Source organism: Notechis scutatus, chromosome 1 (genome assembly GCF_049901735.1).
Source record: "Notechis scutatus isolate UNSWTSFEM ecotype Mainland chromosome 1, rNotScu1.2, whole genome shotgun sequence".
Classification (NCBI taxonomy): Eukaryota; Metazoa; Chordata; class Lepidosauria; order Squamata; family Elapidae; genus Notechis; species Notechis scutatus.
The window spans coordinates 55,318,633-55,346,367 of record NC_142009.1 but is presented as its reverse complement, the minus strand read 5'-3'; the positions used below and the strand labels follow the sequence as shown (position 1 = coordinate 55,346,367).

The 27,735-nt window shown below is 35.4% G+C and overlaps 1 protein-coding gene across 1 annotated transcript; it reads left to right on the top strand.

The window, feature by feature from the left end:
- Window positions 1-42: 42 nt before the first annotated feature.
- On the top strand, window positions 43-27,120 carry LBR (lamin B receptor). The gene is made up of 14 exons (XM_026682190.2): window positions 43-191; window positions 6,255-6,432; window positions 10,262-10,456; window positions 15,578-15,661; window positions 16,161-16,341; window positions 16,562-16,758; window positions 18,111-18,165; window positions 19,860-20,054; window positions 20,197-20,300; window positions 20,647-20,772; window positions 22,469-22,637; window positions 23,907-23,987; window positions 24,105-24,227; window positions 24,759-27,120. Exons 2-14 carry the CDS (start codon window positions 6,268-6,270, stop codon window positions 24,917-24,919), a joined length of 1,836 nt encoding a protein of 611 aa, XP_026537975.2. The 5' UTR covers window positions 43-191; window positions 6,255-6,267; the 3' UTR covers window positions 24,920-27,120.
- The last annotated feature ends 615 nt before the right edge of the window (window positions 27,121-27,735 follow it).

The window sequence follows — 27,735 nt, the reverse complement described above, 5'->3', positions numbered from 1 at the left end:
GGTTGGCGCCTCGGCCTTCGCGCCTCCCAGCAGGACTGGGGGGAGGGATTTGGAACGTCGCCGTGGCCTCCCGCCTGTAACCGTCGCTAAAAGCGGTTAGTTCGTCTCGCTGTTGAGCTCTACGCTCCCTTTTTGTCTCCGAGGACTCCCGCTCTCAGTATCCAACTACCAGGGAGGCTAGTAGCCGCCAGGTGAGGGCGCGTACATATTTTGCGGGCCGGGACACACCCCTTCAAGCGCCTTTCCCAAGGTGGGAGGGCACCGGGCGGTCGCCGCCTCCTTTGCCTCTTGCGGTTCCTTCTCCCCCCCCCCCCTTTCTCCTCCATTTTCTTAGGCCTCGGCGAACTTCATGTAATCGTCCTCGGGCTCTTTTCTCCTTAAGCGCCGCTCTTCTCGCTCCTCCCGGCACTTTCACTCCCGCTGACGTTAATTTTCGCCCGAATTTAATCCTGGAAGTTCAAGTTAGGGAGCGTTTTTGAACGAAACCTTAGAATCGTTCCAGTGGGGACCGCGAGGGGGCGCCGCCCAGCCCGTTGAAAGGAGCCGTATTCTCTGGATGAGGTCGATGACCGCTCACTCCCTTCGGAGGCGCGAAGGGCGTGAGGGACTTAGAGGCAATTAGGGAGGATAATCCCATCAAAGTTTATATTCATTTCGAAATTAATATGCTTGGGAAAGTTTCGTCCTGGAAATGTGGATGTGTTTTATTGCGTCGTATGCATTCATCCGTTTAGCATTGTAATACATTCGGATAGTTTTATTGCTTCAAACGAGGAGCAAATAAAAGGCAACCTTTTACAAGTTCCTATTTCAAACAATCAACCTTCAGATCCTGAAGAGGTTGTCAGAACGGTTTCTGAAAAATAAAAATAGTGGAATAATAGAAGTTTTATTACAGTTTTTAACTTTGATCAGTATCTGTTAATACATTCCAGTACAGTAAATAATATGGAACAAATACATCTGAACAAACACGTTGTTCAAAGTGACTTAATTACTATAAAATCCAATAATAAAAACATTTTTATAATAAAACATCTCCAAAGAGGTGTGAGGTGGCACCAAAATAAACTGAAAACTAGGTGGAGGTAATTTATAATTTGATGTCACAACTAGAAAAGCCACTTAAGTTTGTTGACTATGGCATTGATGTGAGTAAGCATAACTTATTGTTTCACTTATTGTTTTGCAGTGGTCTTAATTAACATTTGGGCAGCATATAATAGGGATTTGGCCATTCTGTAAGAAGAGCATGAAATAATGTATCAAATTATAAAAAAATATTTTGTATCTCTGAATGAATGTATCAAATTATAACAAAAATAGATACTTTGTCACTGAACACAAGTTGTGAAACTAAGAGAAAGAGGAAGGACATAGAGGAAGAATTAATGGCTGGTTGTACAGAAGTAAAGATAGAGCTTTAATTAGGAACAAAAGAGCTAAAATATGAACTGGTATCATGTAGAGTATTATTGAGTGCATATGAAAATGAATGTCCATATGCTATCAATAATTGCAGTATACTTTCCAATGAATGCTGATAATAAAAATACCAAAAATGATTTTGGGGAAAAATAAAGTTTCAAATAAATGCCATCTGGTGGAGAAAATTAGTCTGTCAGGTAATACTGATGGGTGGTAACAAGACAAGAAGAAACAGAATTAGTGAATAAAGTATTCAGAGACCAAAAAATAAAACAGAATAGTGACTGATGAATATCTGCTTAGAAAAAGTTGTTTGTTTTGAATAAACACACACACACACACACATGGAAAAGGTGTATCAATCAAAATGCATGATTGATTTTATAATTAAAGTGAAACATTGAAGGACCATAACTGGAAAGATCGGAAAGGGTAGTTGAGAATTTACTCTTAAGAAATGGCTAAGTCTTAACTATTATAGCTAAGTGATGCTTTCTAGGCGCTCTTCATACCATATATATAACATGAACAATACAAGTAGTCCTTGAGATACAACCATAATGAAGCCTAACCATTATGGTCACATGTCACGGCAGTCATTAGGTGAAATGTCACCCAATGACATCCCCATCCCTGCTCTCCCCAATGAAATGTTAAATGAATGTGCGGGTCATTAAACGGAGTGTGGAGTGCCTTCTGGGTGGGGAAGCTTTTGGAGGCCTAGGTCTGTTAGTTCTGGTCCTCCCAAGGTGTCCCCCATTTTCAAGATATCCCATGGTCACTTCACGTGCCTTCAATCAATCAGAATAGAGCTGGAGGGAACCTTGGAGGTCTTCTACCGTGTTTCTCATAAAATAAGGCCGGGTCTTATATTTTTCTGAGCCCCGAAAAAACGGCTAGGCCGTCTTTTCGGGGGTGATTTAATTCCCCCCCCCTTGCATCCTCATCTAGAGCGCCCCGCGGGCAGCCTCGCCTCCAGCCGCTCCTAACGGGTGATCATGGCGAAGCGCAGAAAGCTCCCTACTCCCACCAAACACCTTTGCTGCAGACCCAAGACCTTTGGCACCCGCCGCTGTTGCTTTCCCTTCTGCTCATTCCGCCACAACGTTTGGAGCTGACGCTTCCATGTTTGGAGTGCCGCTGCCATTTGGAGTGCCGCCACCATTTGGAGCACCGCCGTCATGTTTGGAGCTGCCACTTCCGCGTTTGGAACTGCCGCCGTGTTTGGAGTGGCGGCGGCGCTCCAAATGGCGGTGGTGCTCCAAACAGCGGCAGTGCTCCAAACGCGGAAGCGGCAGCTCCAAATGCAGAAGCAGCAGCTCCAAACAGCAGCAGTGCTCCAAACAGCAGTGGTGCTCCAAACGTGGAAGTGGCAGCTCCAAACGCAGCGGCGGCATGGGCAGAAAAGAAATCAACAGCGGTGGGCGCTGAAGGTCTTGGGTCTGCCACAAAGGTGCTTGGCAGGAGTAGGGAGCTCTCCGCGCTCTGCCATGATCGCCCGTTAGGAGCAGCTGGTGGCGAGGAATTGCTGCCCGCGGGGCGCTCCTAATGGCAAGTCCCCCGCCCTTCCCCCCATTTTGCATGTTTTAAAATAGGCCTAAATTTGGGGGGAGGGGCTTAATTTGATTTTATGCCTAGAAAACATGCTGGGTCTTCCTTTTGGGGAAGGTCGTATTGTTGGAGAAACACGGTAGTCTAACCCCCTGCTCAAGAAGGAGACCATGTACCTTTTCAGATAGGTGGCTATGAAGTCTTCTTAAAAACTTTAAGTGATGAAGCCCCTACAACTTCTGAAGACAAGCTGTTCCATTGGTTAATTGTCCTCACTGCTAGGAAGTTTTTCTTTAATTTCAGGTTGCTTCTCTGTGATTAGTTTCATACATTGTTTCTTGTCTTGCCTTCTGGTGCTTTGGAAAATAAGATGACTCCCTCTTCTTTGTGGCAGCCCTTGAAATACTGCTATCATGTCACCCCAGTCCTTCTTTTTTCCAGACTGGCCATACCCAATTCTTGCAACTGTTCTTCATATGTTTTTGTCTCCAGGCCCTTAATCATTTGCTCTGTTTTGTACTTTTTCCAAAGTCTCAACATCATTTTTGTAATGTTATAACTAAAACTGGATGCAGTATTCCAGGTTGGTCTTACTAAGGATTTATAAAATGGTACTAGTGCTTCATGACAGTGAGAACTGGACACGGAACCACTGATTGGTTCAAAATTGAGAAAGGAGATTGGCAAGGCTGTATACTGCCTATTTAACTTATATGCAGGGCACATCATGACAAAGGCGGGGCTACATGAATCACAAATTGGAATTAAGATTGCTGGGAGAAATATCAACAACCTCAGATATGCAGATGATACCACTCTAATGGCAGAAAGTGAAGAGGAACTTAATAGCCTCTTGATGCGGGTGAAGAAGGAGAGTGCAAAAATTAGCTTGAAATTCAACATTAAGAAAACTAAGATCATGGCATCCGGCCCTCTCAATTTCTGGCAAATAGATGGGGAAGAAATGGAGGTAGTGACAGATTGTATTTTCCTGGGCTCCAAGATCACTGCAGATGGGGACTACAACCAAATAATTAAAAGACACTTGCTCCCGGGGAGGAAAGCTATGGCAAATCTAGGCAGCATACTATAAAGCAGAGATATCACCCTGTCAACAAAAGTGTGTATACTCAAGGCAATGGATTTTCCAGTTGCAATGTATGGCTGTGAAAGTTGGACCATAAGGAAGGCTGAGCGCCAAAGAATTGAGGCCTTTGAACTATGGTACTGGAGAAGAGGTTTCCTCATCTGTATTTGTACCCTTGGTTTTTCCTGCCTAGGTGTAAATCCTTGCTTTTCTCCACATTATATTTCATGTTGTTGGATAGGGCCCATTGTTCAAGTCTGTCAAGATCTTTTTGTATCCTGAGCTTGTTTTCTGGAATGTTGGCTATTCCTGACAGCTTAGTGTTGTCCGCAGATTTGATGAGTTCCCCTTCTATTCCTCATCTAAGTCATTTATTAAGATATTGAAGGATACTTGGCCTAAGACGGAACCTTGTGGTACCCCACTGCTTATTTCCCTCCATATAGATTTAGATGCCTTGAGTCCCAACAGGCATTTCCTCACTCCCACCTGGTGCCCCCCAGGCCATAGGACTGATTCCAACTCCACCAGGTCAAACATCCTTCTCCTCACTTACAGTTTGAAGATGACCTTTGAAGTTAAATTTTTTGCTTATATTTTGTAGCTTAAGAACTATTTTAAATGTGATGTCCCGTTTGGGGAAAAAACATTTCAAATATTTATAGAGTGCAGATCTCAAGCTGGTCAGTTAAAATGTGATTCTGACAGATGACATGTTTGTATGGCAAACTGATTGTGATGATAAGTTTGTTCTTTCTTCAAGATCCCATTGCATCCCAAAACTGAACTAAAGACACTAGAACTAAGAGGCCTTTCACTTATTACTTATACTACTACATAAAGCACATGGTGAAGAAAGCAGGTTTCTGCATATACCCTTTGCATCAAGAAAAACTGACTTACATGGAACATAATAAAAAGGTCTTTCAAAAATCACTTATATTAAGCAGAGGAGTCGTGAATATTTTTTGCAATACACTCTGAAAATAAGATTTGCAAAGCTATTATGGGATAAGATTCTGCCCATTGAAACTAGGTAGTTCTACAGAGGAAAATTCTTGGTGATATGAAGTTCTATCCATTTCACTATAAATAGTGATTGAACAAAATTTTGCAATAAATTTACATATGCTGTCTCTAACTTGGGTTATGTAGCAATATGTAGTTATATTAAATTAATTTGAATACAGCAAGCAGGGAGAAAGATCTTTTATTAATTATCTAAGGGGGGCATGACTCCACATTATAGTGGTAGTAATGTAAATTCTTAGTTTATTACAACATATAGTCTAAATTAGCATTCCCCAACTTTTCTTGGTTGGCAGCTTGGTGCGGGAAGGGGAAGAGGGAATGGTTTTGTACAAGGGCAGGCATGCGCGCATATACACAGCTTCACTTGTGTGAGTACTTGTGCGAGTAGGGCTGCATGCGTACATGTGCTCATCTGCTACTGGTGCGGCCCGGGTCTGAATGTGGCTGCAGCCCAGGGGTTGGGGACCCCTGATATAGATTGTTTGATCTGATGATTTTTTTTTTGTTCTAAATGATGGTATGTTGCTGTTTTATTGTACTACATTGCTATATCTTAGTCTTTATAGTTTTCATACCAATAATTAGTAATTCTTTAATTCTTATATGATTTTTACAGAATTTTGTTAGTAGTCTCTATAATTTTGCTATTAAGCTGTTAATTACCTTAAAATTTTGTTCCCAGGGTGACTGTAATCTTAGTCAACAACTAAAACAAAGATTGATGGTGATAAGTTTAGTGTATGTCTTGAATTGCTATGATTTTGGAATAAATTCTAACATAATCAAATGAAGAATTTTGTAATTTCAGTTTCAGGTTATTATATAGATCAGAGTGTGCACATTGTGTTTAATTTCATAATTTCACATGGTTATTTGAAGTAGGAACAATGGAATCCACATCCAATCCTTTAATTGCTCTACACCTTACCAGTTAATCTGACCAGTATTCAAGTGTCTGTTTCGTTCCCCTCATTCAACTGGAGGGAATAATGATTTATTTATTTGCTTGATTTTTAGGTGCCTGTTCTGTTCAAAATGTAACTTTATTTTCCCAATGTACCAAACAGAAGTTAAAATAGAACTTGAACGTCCACAGTTTTTAAAAGAGAAACGTAATTTATTACTCCATGCACACATATAACTTTTTTCTTTTTAGAATTGGTTGAAAAATGGCCAGAAGAAAGTTTGCGGATGAAGAAGTGGTAATGGGCCGATGGCCTGGAAGTGTGTTATACTATGAAGTAAAAGTAATAAGTTATGATGAACATACACGTCTTTATACAGTTAAATATGAAGATGGAACTGAACTTAATCTGAAAGAAAATGATATGAGGGTAAGCAACCTTTGGAATCAGTAAATATATAAAGTTTTGGTTAGCTTTCTTGTGAAGCTTTTGTCAATGATAAACAATTTTGCATACATTTCCCAAAATTAATTTTATTATATATAATTCAAATCATTAGCCACGGTGGTGCAGTGATTAGAGTGCAGTACTATGGGCTACTTCTGACTATTGGCTGCCTGCAATTTGGCAGTTCAAATCTCACCAGGCTCAAGGTTGACTCAGCCTTCCAACCTTCCGAGGTGGGTAAAAAGAGGACCCAAATTGTTGGGGGCAATATGCTGATTCTGGACACTTAGAGAGGGCTGTAAAGCACTGTGAAGCGGAAGGTGCTATTGTTATTATCTTTCCCTGTTTATGATAATGCTCCCAAAGCAGCTAAGAAGCCATAAAATACAATAAATTTTGATACATTTCTAGAATCAGTCCAACAAAGCAGTTAGTAGTTATGGCCCTATGTGCAAGGAAAGAAGAGTCGTGGTGAGAGAGCTTCTCTGATTGTTGCCTGCTGTCTTCCTTCTGTCCAAGTTTAAACTCATCAGAATTTCTTCTAATACTAACCCACACATACATTTTTCTGGGAAGCATTATTTCTTTAAAGTATCACAATGTTAAAAGTGTTTCTTTTTTGTGAAGCAAAATGTGGGCAAGTTCTGATTCTATAGATAATATTGTGTTCTATCAGTTTGTCCAAAGTCATATATGATGGGAGTTAATCTCTGTATTTGAAAGGTTACAAATGTTCAGTTGCCTTATTTATTGAGTTTATATTGCCGCCTATTCGGTGGCTTGAGGCAGCTTACAGAATGTAAAACCATATTTAAAATAAAAACAGTAAAAACAAACAAAAAGAATCAAATAAATTAATAAAGTACAATAGAACAAAATCTGGAAAAAAAAAAAAAAAAAATCACCCCCAACTCCCACCCCTGCCCCGGCGAAAGCAGATCATATGAAGCATTTGATGGGCTCCACCCTGCTCTTGGTTCTCCAGGCCCACTGGCAGAACCAGGTCTTCAGTGCTTTCTGGAAGAGTATTAGAGATGGGAGCATTCTAATCTCTGGGGAATGATGTTCCAGAGAGATGGAGCCACCACAGAGAAGGCCCTTCTTCTGGGTCCCACCAGGTGAATCTTTCTCAGGGATGGGACCCACAGCATTACTCCCTGCTCTAATGGGGTAAATTATCTGGGTAAATCTGATGCACATCATTTTGGGATTAGTTCAGTTGCTTTCCAGAGGCATTTTAAAATCTGCAGATGTCCAGTAATCGTTATACATAGGTTTTCTGACTTTGCATTTGATTCTTGCAAAGTTTTGAAGCACCTTTTCCCCCAAATGGACCATACTCTCTGAATTAGTATCACAAAATTGATGAACTAAAGAATTTCACTTGGGAAGAAACCTTATGGCTACTTTTGCTTTTGAATCTACTTTGCAACTCCAAGGAAATTAAATTTAATGATCTAATCAGTTCTATTTTTGTATATAAGAATTTTAGCTGTTCAGTATAGCAAAACCTAGATTTAACAACCTAATAGAGAAAATGGTATCTATTCAAGTTAAATGTTTCTAACATATCAAATCAAATATTTGATTTAAAAACATGTTTTGTATATGAGAGGAAAAAATTGATCCGGTAGCTGGTAAAGTTGATGTACCAAAGAAATGTCAGAGCTAAGGAGCCAAATGAAAACTAGTTTCTAAGCCGAGGAGGAGCTTCAGAGCTAGAACAGTCAGCCAACCTAATAGATTAGGCCAATCTACAAATCAGAGGATCTCCTGGAGACAGTAAACAGACCAACTGACTAGGGCCACATGACATCAAATGTAACAGCTATCCAGATGTTAGGTTTTGTCTATAAAATCCAAAGTCTGTTCAATTGTGGTTCATTAAATAAAGAGATTGCGGTATATTCATGTGTACCAGCTCTTTATTAAATATTGGAATCACATAGTGAAGTGTGAAAATATAAAACTTTGTTTAAGCAATATAAATAAAATTTGAACTCATGGAATATATACATACCGATACATATAAACATTCACAATTACATTGAATTGTACTTGTATTGTACACTGAATGGTTCATCTACAGATAAGATAACCCTCAATTTTTTAAAACAAAGTACTATGAAAAATACTCCACCATTGATCTTGAAAATTTTTCTGTTTTCACAATTCACTATTTAATTATATTCATCAATTATTATCATTCATTTTCCTGTGTTTTCTTTTCTAATTGCCATATATTGTTTATTTCAAACAAACATAAAATAATGTATAATAAAAATGAACAATTTTCCATACACAAAAAAACAATAGTGAGAAATATTGCACAATAAAATGCATGACAAGAACAGAAAAATCTCTGCTTATAACCTGAATTCACCTGATTGTATAAATCTTTTTTAAAACAATAAACCCCCTAATCTTTCAATGTTGCCCTAAACTTTCCAATAATATTTTCCAAAGAGAAAGATAATGTGATATTTTCTAATTAACCAAACATATAATTTTCTTAGAACTGCTAAATCCTACATTTTCTGAAATCCAGTCTTTAGGTGCTTTTTCATCTCATAAGAACTATTCTTTTTGGTATTATTGGAGCATGAAAAGTTTTTTTTTAAACCATAATTACATTTTAAGTAGTCTGTATATAATGTAATTCAGCAGAATACTCATATATTTAAAAGCCATAATTTTTCTCAATTTTGTCAATGTACGATTTAATAATCAAAAAATAGCATTAGGAAGAAGATGACAATAGAAGATAAGCTCAATTTGACTAAAATATTGTTTTGGAATAAAGATTGTTTATTTATATATCAAACTTTGTAACCACCCATTTACCTCATGGATGGTTGTTGCTTCTGCAATACACACAATCCTAGAAGTTATATTCATTTCAATTATATTTATTATGCCCCAACAAGTCAAAGATATCATAAAGCCAGCTGGGTGATTTTGGGCCAGTCATGCTCTCTCAGCCTAACCCACCTCATAGAGTTGTTGCTAGGAAAATAGAAGGAAGGAGTTCACCAATTGAATTATTCATAAAAAATAAAAAAGGTGGAGTAAAAGTATGTGTAAAATTACAGTACAGTAGATGTATTAATTTGGATAAATTTTAAAATATTTTTAGGAATATAAATCTCTAAATGTTTAATAAAATTAGTAAAACTCACAAATCCTATGTATGTATCATTATTCTGGTGTGACATTTGACGCGAAAGGAAATAAATTACATTTACCCCAAATAATCTTTTATCTAGAATAAAAATAATGACCGAATTTCATTCATTAGTAATTGTAACGGGGAAGTACAATTACTAAGCATAATGAACATATTAATGGCAAAAAGAAAAATCTTGTATTTAAGAATCAACCTTTATTTCATCTTAATGGGAAGATATTGATCTTCCCATACAGATGAAGTTGTATCTCTAATCGTTTTAAGAGTAAATTAAAAAGTACAGGAGAAAATGGGCATCCCTGGGCAAATACCATGTTTCTGAACAGTCTTTAATAAAATTCATATTATTTTTTGAAGGTTATGATTGGGTATGGATTTCCTACATACTTTTATAGATGGGTATCAATATATTATTCGTATATTGCCAGAGTTATTAGAAATCATGTTTTCTGAATCAGTTGTTGCATTTTCCTCTCAGTTTATTATATTAACCCTTTTAAATGATGTTTCTGGAACTTAAGTTATTTAAAATAATGTTCCGCTTTTAAATGAAAAAATAGATATCAATACTTACTGCTAGCAAGTTAAGCTGTAATAAAATAATTTTATTTGGTTTTTTTCTAGACTGTGTCATCTTTTCGATTTAGAAAAAGCAGCTCTTCTTCAGGTTCTCCATCGAGACGCAGTGGTAGCAGATCTAGATCGGGCTCTAGATCTCGTTCACCTGGTCGACCAGCAAAACACAAACGTCGTTCTTCCTCACGAAGCAGAGAAACAAAAAATGAAAATAATATTGGGGAACCTAATCTGACTCCTTTGGTATTTGATTTGATCTCTCCTGACTCTTGTGATGGGGGGAGTTGTATTACAAAGCTATATTAATATTTTGTTTTCTATTGCTTTGAATTCCTTTAGATTTTATTAAATTGTTCATCAATGTGATCTAAAAGTTATGTTCATTAGTTATTTATATGTTGCTAAACTTAGGTATTATAATGAAGTAGGAGCTTTACCTAGGTACACTTCTTTCCAAATCAAGATGAAATAATAGGATATGGGAGAGAACAGTAATTTTAGTAATCTGTTGGCAGTAAAATCTATTTGTCATAAAGCATGCAGCTTTAAGAATACCTTTCAAATCAGTTTAATTGTTTAAAAATTATTCAGACAAAGGCTCTTAAGACCAATACAGATTGGAATCTGTAACCACATTGACTTTCAGTATTTTTCAAATGTCCTGATGTAGTTTTTGATTGAAAATACTTATTTTGAAAGTAAATATGGTAAACATATTTAACAATCTTGGATGGATTTATGTAATTTCTTTACATTTCAATTTAATGCACGAAAGGGTTGGAATGAATTGGAATAGAGCATGCATCCATGAAAATAATAAGAACTACTTGATAGTTTTCCAAGGGAGATAAGATATTACTTCAGGAACTTACAGTTTCCTGCAACTTCTCAATTGCATGTTGAAAAGTTGCATGTGCTTGTTACAAGACAATCCTTGCTCCATAGTTATAGCTATTGTTATACCTAATGAATACTAACAATAGCTGTAAATTATGCTTACTAAAATTTGATACTTAAGTTACTTTGGTGATTTCTATGTGATTTGTTCTTTGTTAAACCAAAGAACCAATGCATGATAAGATTCAATAAGAACTTGGGATATACAGAGCCTCCCATTCATGAAAACTGCCTAATGACTCCTGGAATGGCATGGGTTAGAAAAGATTACTTCAGAACTTTCCAGAATGTTTCATTCCTGAAATGATAGATTTTGTGCATACCTATGAAGAACTCAAGTACTTTGTCGCAGTTCACTAGTACCTGAAAAGTCCATCAAAGTGAGAGTAGGATGATGGAGTTTAGTACAGCATGTTGCTGAACATCAAAGTATGTATTTGTATTTCATTATATTTAGACATTGTCCAACTACCATTGACATTAATGAGAAGAAAATATGGCTCAGTAGTAGCTATGCTTCAGTTTAGGGCTTTTTGGCTGAAGAATCTTCAAGCATTGTTGCAATAAAAGGATGTTCAATGTTCTAATTTATATTAGAATGCTGCATTATCTAGAGTGAGGCAAGAGAATGTTTAGCATTATTGGTCTTTGTAACTGTGATAAAGATTTGATTTAAGCATTATGTAGCAACTTTCTAACAAATAAAAATCTTGGGAAAAAAGATTGTTTCTAAAGGGAATGAATTCAAATGTATTGGTAGAATAACCACCTGCCTTGGTGTATTTTCTCTTCTCAAAAATATTTAGCTGTATTTGCAGAAATGTTGGCTACATACCATATGCTTCTTTTAGTCAGAAACAAATGCTTCTCCAGGGAACTGAATTGGACAGAACCTAAGCAGATTAGATGGCTTATCTCTCCATCACTTAAGATCAGTAGCAACCTGCTTCATCTGGAGTACTAAAATTGAGTTAGGCATATAATTCTGGAAAAGCCCCCCAATGAAGTTGGAGCTTTACTTTTTAAGTTTGGGAAGAATCAAAAGTTAATTCCAATGGTTTCCATCCTGGTAGCAAAAATCCTGGAAATTACCCATTTCCCCTTTTGGCTTTAGCATTACTGTTTAGTTCAGTTTTACAGATAAGCATTATGTACTATAAGTGTCACAGGTTTTCAACCTCTAAGTATTCTTCCCCAACCTTTATGATTACAATAGCATTATTCCTCTGTCTCTTAAAAACAAATCCACTGTTTTGTCCTTCTAGAGCACCAGTCTGCTTAGTTTTCATGTCCCACAATCATTTTGTGATGGTTCAGCCTCCCTCATTCCTCTAAGCAGAAAGAAAGAAAGTGACCGGTCTAGGAGGAGATTGACAATTGACCAGATACAATTATACAGTTCGAAAATGCTGGTTTTCTTTCTTCAAAATAAAGCTCAAGTCATTAAGGCAGCCTAGGATTTTCTGTTTTCCTTTTTGGAATTTTTTTGTGAACTATTAATATTTGAATGATCCAATTCTTTAGTTCTATGCATTTTCCTGTTGAAAGCCCTTGATTTTCTCAGGTTCCCTTAATAAACACTCTCTTAGCATTCCTAGCGTCTACAGCAAATTTATTAAGGATGCAGAAGATATTTCAAAACATTCAGATGACAGCTGGTCATCTGATGATAGCATTCTCAGAAAAGCTTGGTGATAGCTTTCTCAGAAAAGTTTCTGCAGGAGATAACAGCAGCTATACCACCTCTTTTGCCAGGTTTTCATTCTATACAGCTGTTTGATTTCATTTTTGGTGAGATAGATAAAGAATCAATAATTAGGAAAAGGCTGCAGTCCTCAGGCTGATTCTAGCTTAGGTAGTATTCAATTTACAGCTAGAGGTTTGTATGTCCTAGCCAGGAGATAATATAATTTAAGAATTAGAATGTCAATTGTGTCATAGGTTGCCTTTGATCAGGGAAAAGTCTTTTCAGAGCATGTGAAACTTTAATTGAAAACAAGTTGTGCTTCTATATCAGAGACAAATTCCTTGTGTATTTAACCATACTTGGCCAAATAAATTGCTTTGTTTTGTTCTGCTCTGCTCTATTGAAAACCTCCAAGAAGGTTGCATTTATCCCTATTTGTCCCCAGACCTGAACTTAAGTTTTTGAGGGTTTAAAAAGCATTTAAGCAAATGCAGGTTTCACTGCAAAAGACTCGATTACATGCCAGGGATCCCTACCAATCGTCAACATAGGGAAGAGATGTACCATCAATGACAGCATCATATTCTAGGAAGAAATTGAATGTCCTCATGCTATTGAGACTAAACCACATTGGATTTCTGGCATTGACTTCTAACCAAAGCAGCAATGTATTTAGCTAAGTATCACTCTTTGATACCAGTACAATATTTTTATCTTAAAAACCTTTTAATTGACCCAGTTTCAACCAGAAAATTCATTTTGATTAGCAGAGATGGTTTACAGATAGTCCTTAATTGGGACCAGAATTTCCATCATTAAGTGGTTTGGAGAGAAATAGAATGCTCTGGAATTTTCTAAATGGCTTAGCCCTGGATTGCCAATGTTGTACACACTCTGTTATCACATAACTTTAAAGATAATTTTATAGTACTTTTTGATATTAATAAGCTTAAGACTTTGATCATGTTTATTAAGATTAAAGAATTAAATGTGTTGATGACAATAGAGAAGGGCAAAAAACTTATGATTCCTTCAGATTTTAGCTGTAAATCTTCAAGATACATATCAGGCACATACAATATAGAATAGAATAGAATAGAATAGAATAGAATAGAATACCTTTGTTGTCATTGCATTCTACAAATACAATGAAATTTGAAAGCTACTCCAGCACAGTGCCCCAACAACCACATCACAATCACACTACAGAGTATTAAAATTAATAATAATAATAATAATAATAATAATAATAATAATAATAATAATAATAATACCTGGACTAAAACCTATCTAAAACATATAGTAAGTTAGATAGTTTAAAAATGCCACTATATACACAGGCCTAAATCACATATGCATTGTTTGATTCAAGACAATTATTGCCTTGGAAAAGAAACTGTTTCTCAGTCTATTAGTCCTCATTTTAAGACACCTATAGTGTCTCCCTGATGGTAACAGTTTGAAATGTGAATGACCAGGATGAGAACAGTCTGAAGATTTTTTGTGCTCTAGAGAGGAGTCTGGTCTTCGCAATCTCTTCCAGAGAAGAAAGAGAGCAACCAATGATTTTTTGTGCTGTGTTTATAACTCTCTGGAGTGTCTTCTTATCCACTACAGACCATACAGCATACCACACCGTTACACAGTATGCCAAAATGCTCTCGATGGTAGAACGGTAAAAAGTAACCAGCAACTTCTCACCCAGACCATTCTTTTTCAGCAGCCTTAGAAAGTGCAGGTGCTGTTGGGCCTTCTTTGCAGTGGCCATAGTGTGGACCGACCAAGTAAGATTGTCGGAAATATGAGTTCCTAGAAATTTAAAACTATGAACTCTTTCCACACAATCTCCATTGATATATAGTGGGAGAGGCTCTGCTTTGCATCGTCTGAAGTCTACAATCAATTCTTTGGTCTTTTTGATGTTCAGGGTGAGGTTATGACTCTTGTGCCACAAGACCAGTCTGAGAACCTCTGACCTATAGGCCGTCTCGTCTTCTCCTGATATGAGTCCCACCAACGTGGTGTCGCCTGCAAATTTTATTATAGAGTTAGTGGGACAAGAGGGAGTGCAGTCGTAGGTGTAGAGTGAATAGAAAAGGGGGCTCAGCACACAACCCTGTGGAGAGCCAGTGCTGAGAGCAAGAGTGGATATAGGCAGAGAAACTAAACAAAACACCAGCTCAGATCAATCGATAGAGTAAAGAATGTTCTGAGAGTGGTTTGAAGTTCCTGGAAGTATATCCTCAGAAATGGAATTGGATCAAAGTGTTTTGGACATGTTTCTGATGAAATAGGCTTGTTTCAGGGTTAGAACATTAACAGAATGCTTCAAGTTCCTTCCAGTTTTGAGGATTTACTTGCAGAAATTGCAGAACCATTCCCATGGGAAAAGCATCTTGGTATCTAAGACATTTTAAAACAAACTACAAACTAAAGAGTGTTATAGAAGATTTGGATTTTATGTTTTGTCAATAAATTGAATGTTAATTTGTGTTTTTGCATATGTTAGTAATGTTACAAACTAAAGGCTAATCGGATTTATTATTAGTGCATTTTTGAGTACTTTCTGTAATTGTTAGTACAAAAAAAGCATAATATAAAATTACTACGGTATATAATGTGATTCAAATCTTTATTCATTGTCCATAAATTTGATTTTTTTCATTTCTATACCTAATATCTATTATATTTATATAATATAAATGGTTATAACTACAAAGTTTAATTGTAACTATTAATAAAATAATTTCTCTTTAAAATATCCTGTTTTTTCAATCCAGAGGCTGCATGAAAATAATACAAATCAGTATAATGGAGAGCCAGATATCACAGAAGTGAATTATTCTACTCATGCCACTTTAGAGGTATGAAATATGAAATTTTTTGACTGACAGGGTCTGCAGTATGCCTTTTCTGACAGCATGGGTGAGGTTGGTCAGTCCCATTGAACGGTTCCTCAGACAGCCTGGGCCTATACCATGAAGGTCTTTAAAAGCTATAGCCAACACCTTGAATTGTACCCAGAAGCAAATTGGCAGCAATGATATAACATGGATACACACACTCCATGGGCCTCAAAAACTGACCTTGCACCGCATGTTGCACCAGTTTTAGCTTCCAAATACTCTTCAAGAGTAGCTCCATGTAGGGGGCATGAGATGACCAGGGCTTGAGTGTCTGAGTGCAGGGACTGCCAATCCAGGAAATGGACTATTGGAAATAATGGCTATAGATAGCCAACAACAAAAACAAACAAGAACTTTAAGAGCCATTATACTTGACCTGAGGAGGGTTCTTTAGTATGTACTAGTGGATGATAGCAATTTGTGTCCGTCCCCCCCCTTTTATGCTGTTTGTGTGTAGCGGCAAAGAATTGAGTCTGAGCGAAGAAGAGAACGCATTCTGGAACGATATAGTTTGCATCCTAGAAAGGAGCAGAAGAGAAGACAGGAGATGTATGCAGAAGAGAAAAATTTTGAAACACCAAAAAGTATTGAAAAAATATGCTGGAAGACAAAAGAACTTGCATTTGGAGGAAAAATCGGTATGCTAGTTTTGAAAGTCATAAATTATAGTGGTATAATAGTCTGGAGCCTTTGATTCATAACTGAAGTTTTAAACTTTCCATTCATATCAATAGAGAAAATGATTTTGAAGTAACTGGAAACAGCTACTATTTTAGTTGATACCAGTTATCTTTCTTACTTTCTGGATGGTTTCCTTGGAATTGAATTGATTCTAATACTTGTATACCTTTTTTTAAGGTGCCTTCTTTATGATATTTCTTCTACCTGGAACTGTGTTCTGCTTGTTGCTAATGTGCTCACAGAAAGACCCCAGTCTTCTGAATTTTCCTCCTCCACTACCAGCTTTCCAAAATTTATGGGAGACAAGAGTATTTGGTGTCTTTCTTCTTTGGTTCTTTCTCCAAGCCCTATTTTACTTACTGCCGATAGGAAAGGTAAAACTTCTGGAAGTAGAAATTTGATTTTTTAAAAATCTAATTTATATAACAGCATTGTAATTTCATATTTCTAAACTAGCATTTTTAAAAATCCTGTTTTATGTAGTATAAATGTTATTTCAACTCTCCCATTATAAAATGGTTACAGTTAATGTCTCAGTTTCCAATGGTATATGTTGGTAGTGGGTTCTTGTTTTAATTTTGCCTTTCTTATTTAATAAGCGTTTTATAGATTGCTTTTGTAACACATTTTCCTCCAGGGTAATGATTCCTCTTGTGAAATATTGACTAGAATTCTACAAATCATCCAATGTATAGAATGGATGTCAGGGATTTTGAACTAGCTGAAGGAAAAGGGAGTTGGCAAGGCTTTCATGCTTTTCTACTAAATTCTGGTTGGAATTCTATTTGGGGACACTCTAGAGCAGAGGTGTCAAACGGAAGGCCTGGGGGCCGGATTTGGCCCCCAGGGTGCTTAGATCTGGCCCATGGAGCTACCCTGGAAACAGCAAAGGACTGGCCCATGGTACCTTTGACAGTGAAAACGGAGCTTGGGAGGGAGCTCCATTTTTGCTGGCAAAGGGTTGCAGGAGGCCGTCACAGCCAAAAATGGAGCTTGCGAGTGTCGGATGCAGCTCTTCTGATCCCCATTTTCATTGGCAGAGCGCTCAGGCCAGCACAGGCCTCCCGGCATGTGACATCAAGCTGGCTGCACCTCCCCTGGTCCCCCAAAGATCAAATACAACCCTGATGTGGCCCTCAATGAAATTGAGAATAAAACCTAGATTCAAGGGATTGGATGCTAAACAAAATGCCATTCTTCCTTAAGATAATACATTGTGATGGATACAATAGTTCTAGTCTTTTTCCAGATGGTCTTTGTAACTGAATGGAAAGATCTAGTTCAGGTAGTGCTCAATTTACTTATTTGTTTAGGTAGGAACTGTTTGAAGTTACAACAGCAATAGAAAAGTGACTTGTGACCTTTTTTTTTCATAAATATGACCATTGCAGCATTCCCATGGTCACATAATCAGAATTCAGGTGCTTGGCAACTGGCATGTATATATGACAGTTGCACTGTCCCAGCAGACTTCTGATAAGCAAAGTCAGAGGGAGAAGCCAGATTTGCTTAATGACTGCATGATTCACTTAACAACTGCAGTGATTTGTTAACTGTGGCAAAAATGGTTGTAAAATGAGGCACAACTCACTTAACTTACTTAGCAACAAAAATTGTCTGCTCAGTTGTCGTGGGAGAATGGGTGAGTGTTAAAAATCCTATTTCTTTTACTATTGCATGATCTATGAAAATGTGAATATTTTAAGTGAAATATCTTTTTTTTCAGATTGTAGAAGGGGTACCACTTTGGAATGGAATTAGGTTGGAGTATAGAATAAATGGTAAATATGTATTTACAGTTTCTTTAGAATTTACTAATCCGATGTTGATACAATTAGTACCTGTTATATATTGCAATTTTTACTCTCGAGCTTCTGATCTCAACTCAACATTCTCGTATTAAATAACAAAACCCTGCCTTGCTTAGGATCAGAATATCTTAACAGCTTTATATCCTGTATCATTTAATTACCCACACGTTAAATGAATTAAGCCATACCTTATGAGGGGTTAGTGCTTTTTAATAAAATTTGTTCATCTGAAAAGATGCTACCAGAATATCTTACAGAATATTTCCATGTTTTACTATTCATATCTAAAATCATCTTTAGAACTTTTATTCTGAGTTTTCTCCCATGCTGAGGTATAACAAATAGTTATCCAGGGATGGGCCTTTTCAGTTATAATCTCCCAATTCTGAAATGGTATCCCTGGTGAAGTATGTGTGGCCAACTGTGTTGCTTTTTGATGACAGGCAGATATATTTTTAATCATTTATTTTAATTTATTTATTTTCATGTACTGTTAAAAAGTTAATTATTGTGGCTATTAGCACTTGCGCAACTTCTGCTCAACTTTGACATTGATTCCCAATGGAAAGCCAAATGAATGTCCAGATATAGGAGGACATATAAATAACCCCATGCAAAAGGTGCCAGGCTTTGTACTTGCAGAGCAGCAATGGACAATCCTGAATAGAATTTGCACCTCATTTGTTGTATGCTGGGACTCAATGGGGCACAGTATCTTCTCCTTAGTGTGATTGTGTCCCACGTCAAACTGTAGATCAAACTGTAGATGTAAACGGAGTGTTATATCTATCTAGTGTCTGATTTTTCTCATATAAACAATATTGCACTTCGATGGTTAGATTGCCTAGGCATTGGTATCTAAATATATATCTATTTAACATTCATATTTTATTGTGCGTTTTTAAAAACTAGGTGAAATGTTAATATATATTGCAAGTCCATGCATGATATGCCATATGCTAAATAAATAGATATTTTGTGGCTATTTATTTTATTATTTATCACATTATTTTGATATTAGTGAGCCATAAATTTCCTCATAAAATCTAATTTAAAAGATGGTACTCAAACTGTTAATTATTTTTTTAAAATATTTTATTTTTTTCCTGCAACTGCAGAATGAATAATCTCTATTCAGTCACAGAGGGCATGTTAATATGTATTGATGGTGGTGGAAGTGTCTAGGATGTTTCTGGTAGGCTGCAATGCATCCTGCAATGATAATCCATTGTCTCTGATTTAAGTGAGAAATGATTGGTTGAGTCCTATTGCTATTCCAAACCATTGTTTGGGAAATTGGTTTATACAAGTCCTGTTTCAGCTTGTTTACTGTAGTCATAATCACAACAGGGATAGATAATGATTGCTTTTTGGATATCTTGCTTGAACTGAGATGTATGAGCAACCATGTTTCTTCATTTCTCCAGCCATGCATTTCTTATTTCTCCTAGCCAGTTACAAAGAATCATGTCATTTCAGATATGACACTATGTCACAGGTGGACAATGGATTTCATAAAGTTCCAAGCATATTTTGGAAATGTTCTGATTCCCCCATATCAAAATTGCTGTAGAAAATTTGATGGCAAGCTATTAGATCATAGTACCTGTCCTATTATTTTTGAAAAAGTGTGTCTCATTTGTTGTTTCTTTTCTTTTTTTAAGGAATCTACGCTTTTATCCTAACAGCCATAGCTGTTGGAATTTCTCTATATTTTGAAATGGAGCTTTATTATTTATATGACCACTTCCTGCAATTTGCTATCTGTGCTACAATTTTTAGTTTATTATTGAGCATTTATCTCTATGCCCGTTCTCTGAAAGCACCTGAGCAAGATTTATCCCCTGGAGGAAATTCTGGTAAGTGAAAATAATATTGGCAAATAATATTTCAGGATAAAATAACCCCAATTATTTATGTTATTCCTCTGTTGTTTTATAATCTGTTATGGGGCTATCGGCAGAAAATTTATAGGAACCATGCATATATTCTTATTTGTAGGGAGTATATTTTATGATTTCTTTATGGGACGTGAATTAAATCCTCGCATTGGAAATTTTGATCTGAAATACTTTTGTGAGTTACGACCAGGGCTAATTGGTTGGGTGAGTATTAATCTTTTGTTGCACATTCTGCAATAATAAGTAAAATAAAAAATGAGATAAGGAAGAAATGAGCTAAGAAGTGGAAAATGTGTTATCATGGTAGCATTATAGCTGCAACAAGGGTAAAAATGTATAATTTTGGAAGTTTTCCTAGATAAGCTAACGACAAATGGGCATGTAATACATAATATTGTATTAAAATATAATTGACTTGTTTTCTGTGAAGAGGAGGGTGTCATTTGAAATATTTTATTCAGTTTACATTATATGATATTGGCTGAATTAGATTATTGTAGTAGACTTTTAAGGATAAAAGTGGGTAATATGCAATTTAATTTTTCCAAAGGCTGTTATTAATTTGGCCATGCTTTTCACTGAGATGAAAGTGCAAGATCGGAACATGCCTTCTCCGTCAATGATACTTGTTAATAGTTTCCAGCTCATCTATGTGGTGGATGCCCTTTGGAATGAGGTAACTAGCAACTGATAGTTCTTGAATGAATTATTGGTAATTTTTAAAACTGTGGTTGTAAGATTTTATATCTTTCCTCCAGAAACTCAAGATGATATGCAAGCTTGTAAAGTAGATAGTAATTAATGTAGAATCTTTCAACAAACTTCTATAGATGAATATGGGCTTAAATTTCATCTTCCTTATTGTAGTCCAACCATTTAACTGCTATTCCACACAAACTAACAAAGAAGAAAAGGGGTAATAATTTCCTCTTCCTTCTACAACTTGATTAATAATCTATTCCATAGATACCCCAAGTCCCACAAATGGATTTGAAGGCCACAAGGAAGTAAAAAATTAGTGAAAAGCTTGAAGTGACACTGAGTTTTACTATAATTTAACCCCTGAAGAATTAGTATGCACTTACCCATATTTTATATACGTGCTGTTCTTTATAAACCCTTATAGAGTTTCATTTTTAACTAGATGGATCAAATTGGGCAAAATCTTTGGGCAAGGTGGCCATAATTTAGAATCTAAAAGATGTGATGAATATATTCAAGTTTTAGGAATTCAGTTTAAAAATTATGTTAGACCTTTGCAATGCATTCAGAGGAAATATTCCACAATAAGCCAGAGCACAGATATGAAGCACCTTTTTTCAAACTGCAAAGCAGGCTGCTTTAAAAATCACTCCCATTTATTTCTACTGTAGGTACATGTCATGTACAATAACTTCACTTGGAGGTAAATTTCTGTGGCATCCAGAAAGCACTGAAGATGTTTCCTGTTCATTAGCCAGGGATGGACAACTCAGAGACAATATGTTCCATTACTAGTTCCTATAGGAGTTTTGAGTTTGCATTGCTGAAATTCATAGGCAAATGAATGATGATGGCAGGGTTTTTGTTTTAAGGAGGGAAAGTTTAGTTTCTATTTGGGGTTGTTGTTGTTTTATTATTTTAAACAGGTGTGAACGAGAAAACAAGCCTTTATGAGTTAATCCATATCCATTCCCATACTGACATATGCACAGCGATGCCCAAACCAAGCTAATTAAGCAGAGTGGCTGAATTTCAACAGCATTATTTTGGAGTCACATTTGTGAAAACAATGATGGGAATAGGAGATTATGGCTTCTAAGAAATGAATGTTTACCATTCTTCCTTTTATCTCCTTCATAACCCGGAACCATTTAAAAAGTGATATTTTCTGCTGTACCATTTTGGGGACTTGCATTCATCATTGGAAAGCTGCCCAATTGCTGACCATCTTTGTTTAGGAAGTTTAAAAACTTTACTTTCCAGACATCTCAAAAATAATTGAAACTTACTGAAATATTCCTTTTATTTGCTAATTAGCAATTTTGTCTCAAATTTCTACATTAAATCCTCTGAGTTCACTATTAGAATAATTGAATCTACAAGAAAAGACTATATTTTATCTTTTAAAAGTTACATGGTCAAAAAGTTGTTTTGCCATAGATAGATTGTAGACGAGACATATTTTTTTGGAAGGCAGTAATAACCTACTAAATGGGAACTATAAATAAATGTATTTATTTAGAGAAGTGTGAACTCACTATTCATCGGCATTTCTCAATGGCTTAATAACAATGGGGTATGTATTTAAAGAAGCAAAGTTGGTAATAGCTGCTTTGAAAGTTTCTTATCTAAATTCTAAGTAATTGAATATTCTTTTGTTAATATTTTAGGAAGCAATTTTAACGACAGTGGACATCACAAGTGAGGGGTTTGGATTCATGCTAGCATTTGGAGACTTGGTGTGGGTTCCCTTTCTTTACAGTTTACAAGCATTCTATTTAGTGAAAAATCCAAATGAGATTTCATGGCCTGCAGCTTCTGCCATTGTGACTCTAAATAGTAAGTTATGACTTAATGATAGGAATGTATTATTTTGTATTACTGCATAGAGCAGCACAAAAGATTTCAACTGAACATTTCTCCCTACTCAGCACTGAGCAGGAAATGGAATAATCACAATAATAATATACCCATGATGGCGAACCTATGCCATACGTGCCAGAAGTGGCACACAGAGCCACATCTCCGGGCATGACAGCCATCGCCCGCTGCTCTTCTGGGTTCCGGCGCACACATGCATGCCAGCCAGCTGGTCTTCGCACACGCAGGAGTGCTGGAAATCAGAAGAGCAGCTCCCTGGAGTGCATGCATGCACCGGCCAGCTGGTCTTCGCGCACGCATATATGTTAGAAACTGGAAGACCAGGTGCCTGGTGCGCATGTGCGCACCGGAAAGCTAAGCTTTTAGTTTCTGGCACACACACATTAGGTAGTTGCTCTTTCAGTTTCCGGTGCACGCACGCTCCCTTTTCGGCACTTGGTGCCAAAAAGATTAGCCATCACTGTACTATACAAAGCGTCAACAAGAGATGAAATATGAGATTGATGAAATTGTGAACTTGCAGATGATGATGTATCATGTCAGTTGTCAATTATTGTGGAAGTTACTGTATAATCCAACAAAAATAAAAGTAATTTAGATGAGGTTCCCCCCCCCCAAAAAATTCTGTGATTACAATATTCATATTTTTAATTATTATTTAGATTGATAGTGAAATATTATCACTAGTAGTATAACATTTGTCATAATAATTAGCTTGGAAATATACTCAATCCTAAAATGGGATATAATTGACATAATACAATAAACAATGTAGAAAGATGCAAGTATCCCATTATTGAAATTTTAACCTTTTAATACTTTTTTCATTCACTTCATTTTATGGTATAGAATTGCAATAGAAATTTTCAGTTCCTTCAGCTCTCATTATCCTCAAAATATTTCTAAACAAGGGAAGGGAAAGAAAAGAAAGGGAGGAAATGCAGTAAAGGGGGACCAGATATAGGGAAAACCAATATGGATTCCATATTTTGTATAAGTTAAGAATTGTGCATTGTATTATCTGCTAGGGTATGGTGTAGGGCATTGATGATGTATTAGTAATAGAATCTTGGTTTGCTAAAGTGAATTTAGTCCTAATAGAATTGAAAAATATATGCATCTATATAAATGTTACCCTTATCACTATTGTTGTGAATCTGTGCTACTGAATAAATCATCTTTATCTGAATAAATCATCTTATCAGTACTCTTATTTTTCCCCCCAAGTGATTGGGTATTACATTTTCCGTGCTGCCAACTCACAAAAGAATTTATTTAGAAGAAACCCAAAGGATCCAAAACTTGCTCGTAAGTACTGTTTAGACCTACTGGTTTGGTACCAATGCTCTACATACTATTTATTCATAGATATGTTTTCTACTGCATTCTATTTTATATATATATACATATATGTCTATTATACAGATTTGAAAGTTATTCCTACTGCAACGGGGAAAAACCTTCTTGTATCTGGCTGGTGGGGCTTTGTACGTCATCCTAATTATTTAGGTGATATCATTATGGCCCTGGCTTGGTCCCTACCTTGTGGTAAGTTAATAAAGTAATTTTATCTTATACTTTTCCTGTTTCGTTTAAATCTCTATTCTTTTGGTGGAGTGATAGTTACGATAATATTATATTAGTTAATATAATATTATATAATATATATAATATTATAATAGTTAATATAAAATTCTCATTACCAAAGATTTATATGTAATAAAATGCTTGAAAATAAGAGAATTTTCACAGAAAGAGAATATAATTGAAAAACAAAGAGATATACCACAGATAATGTGATTGTCTTTCATGGCAATATTCCTTTGCTATATTTTTATTAAACATAATATATCAAGAGAAATAATTTGCTTTTTAAATACATTTGTAAAGATTCAAACCTTCAATAATTAAAAAAATAGTAAAACCTATATTAATATTTATACTAATTATTTAATTAGTTTTTAATTAAAATTACAATTTTAATATTTCACATTACATTTTTGTATATATTTTTGCACTTAATTATATTATGACTGATGAGATGAGGAAAAAGTAATAATACTTTATATTTTTTTATAGGATTCAATCATATTTTACCATATTTCTATGTCATATATCTTACTGGTTTGCTTATTCACCGAAAAGCCCGTGATGAACACCATTGTAAGGAAAAATACGGTTTGGCATGGGAAAAATACTGCCAACGTGTACCGTACCGCATATTTCCATATATCTATTGAGCAACTCCCTGATGCAAGATACAGAGTTTCGGCAATGAAACCTTTGGTGTAGACATCATACCTCCTACCTTTGCACTTGGAATATATAATAATTGTACTGGATGTTCTTAAAAATACATTTTGATAGTGCATTTCCAATTTTTTTTACCAGCTATCTAATTGATGCAGCCTTATAACTTTTTAACCACTTGCCATTTTAAGTGACATATTTTTTTTATTAAGAAACAATAAACTAGTTGTATAGTGCATGAAAAATATTAAGTAATTTGTATGCTTTATAAACTGGTTATCTAATGAGTAATGTTCATTTTCTGTTCCGTAAGAAAGAAGACCAAATTTAGGGTTTAATTACCAATATTTTCTTTATAATTTTATTTTGTATTTTTAGCCTTTCATAGTACCTTGGTCAAAAAGCATCATATAAATTAGTAGTATACTAAGATCCAGTGGAAAGCAACTTTTACTATGTTCGTGCTTCCTAATTATATTTGTTTTCATTCAGACCTGATTCCCTTGGGGATTTGGGCAGGTAGAGGTTAGAACAGGATTAAAATATTTGACTCTTCTGCCTGATAAAAACAGATTCCACTAAAGTTCTAGACAAGATTCTAACGTACACGTGGAAGTCTGTAGTTGAGTGTTGTACATAGTGCAGTTGTAAGAGGATATATAAAAATGTCCCATAACACTCTCATGGAATGTCTCAGGTTTGAAAATATTAGTGGTAAAAAATATTAGAGCTTTATTTAGTGATAATAGAAAGTAGTGCAAGATGTGAAATATTGTACAAACTGGAAAAAAGTATTTTTCCCTATGAACCATTGCTTTACACTGCAGCTTTCCTTTATAACATTGAAAGAGTTTGTTTTACAATATTTGGCTGTAAAATTGAATTGTTTTTCAAAGTTTGGATTTTTTTAATTATAACCATTTGCATATTTTTGAAAAAAATGTAAAGTATTGTATTATTGTGAAACATTTCAAAAGCTAATGACTTCATTTAAATATAGTGATGCATTATGAAAAAAGAAACTAACTTTTACAACTTGGCATTACTACCTCAAAGTAGGTTATTTTGCCTTTTTATATTGTTAAGTAGAGAAAAGATGCCAATACTTCAAATTGCTTTTTAAATTAGCTTTTTAATAAGAAATGGAAATTAAAACCAACTAGATATGCACTAATGCATTTTTTATATTTTTGTATTCATATCTTTTAACTATAGCTATGGAATATAAGAAATTCATAGCTTTAACAATAGTAATTTTACTGTTAAAGTTTTTATTGAAATGGCTGTAATTGACAGAACAATTGCTATTTTAATATATAAAGTTTGAAGGCAGAGGTATTGAAATATTTTTTTCAAACCGTGGATTTCATAATTTTATAGCAGGCAGAAAAAGTAGCGATTTAATTATCTGTGTAAAGCACCCATACCATACATATATGAATATGTAGCATATTCTTTATAACTTTTGCTTTTAATACAGCTTATACTACTTTCAAAATATTGTGCAGCAATAATTACTGTGAAATATTACACAATATAGCAGAACATCTTTTCTTCCTCTTCCATCTACTATATTTTATGGATCTACTAGCTTTTGCTGGGCATTGTGTGCCTTTATGAAAAATGTGGATTTAGTCTATTTAACCTAATAAGTTGCCCAGTTTTGAAATAGAAGGAACTTAGCACATTTGAGTAGCATTTGGTAATCTTTACTCCTTATATATTTATAGGGGCTGCTTCAGTTCTGGACAGAACCATTTTTAAATTAGATTGTAGTAATTAAATTTGGGGTTTGGGAGCAGTAACTATTACATACATGATAATGGCATTTTTGATTCTGTGATGATTAGGCTCCCACCCCCAAACACTCTCCAAAACTTTGGAACTACATTTATTTCTGTTGGCCAGACTGACTAGATTTGATGATGGCTGTGGCCCTGAACACTTTTAACAGGGCTGGTGTCTATAAGCAACAGGTAGTATAGACATTCTATGATTTTCAGGTATTCTACACAAACTTTCTGAAGAAAATATTTTTTAAGATAACTATATTGCCCAAGGTGTATAGTTCCAATTAAAATAAGCAGCAATTTGTCATGATTATTGTTTTTCTTTTTACATCTAGAGTGTACTTTTAGATTTCATTTCATGAAAAATAACTTGCATATTAAAAATTAGTCCAAAAATTGCACCGCTTTTTTGACAGACTTCTAATATTTATTTGTTAATTAAATGGATGTTTGCTGTTCTTTTTTATCAAAAAGTAATTTGCATAATCTTAAATTTCAATAGAAACTAAATTATGGCCACATTTGGTTATATGCATGCTGGCTTGATAGTGATATTCTTCTCCTTTCATACTCTTCACTGAAATCAGTTAAAAATGTGTTCCCTATTCTCTTCCCTGCTTTATCTTAAGAAGTGGACAAAAATAGGTATCTACAATCTTCTTAGTTAGACTTGACATAGTTAAGAAAAGCCATTGCTTTGTTTAGCATATTAGATTATCAACTGCATTGGCAAAGTTTCTAAACTTGTACACAGTTTAGAAGTATCCACAAGGGAATGAACTACTGACTATTTCTTACATTTTTAAGAGAGGGAACAGTGTAGTCTGCAAAAACAGAGGAGGGGAGTGTCGTCTTTGTGAAATTTCTCTAATGACCCGGTGCATGGTTATAATACTAGCTAAAGCGAATAAAAATAACTGCTTTCACTTAATTTTTTGCCCTCCCCTTGAATACTTCTGTGGCAAATGCCTTATTGGATGCCACTTAAAGCCTACATTTTGATATATGCCTTGTTC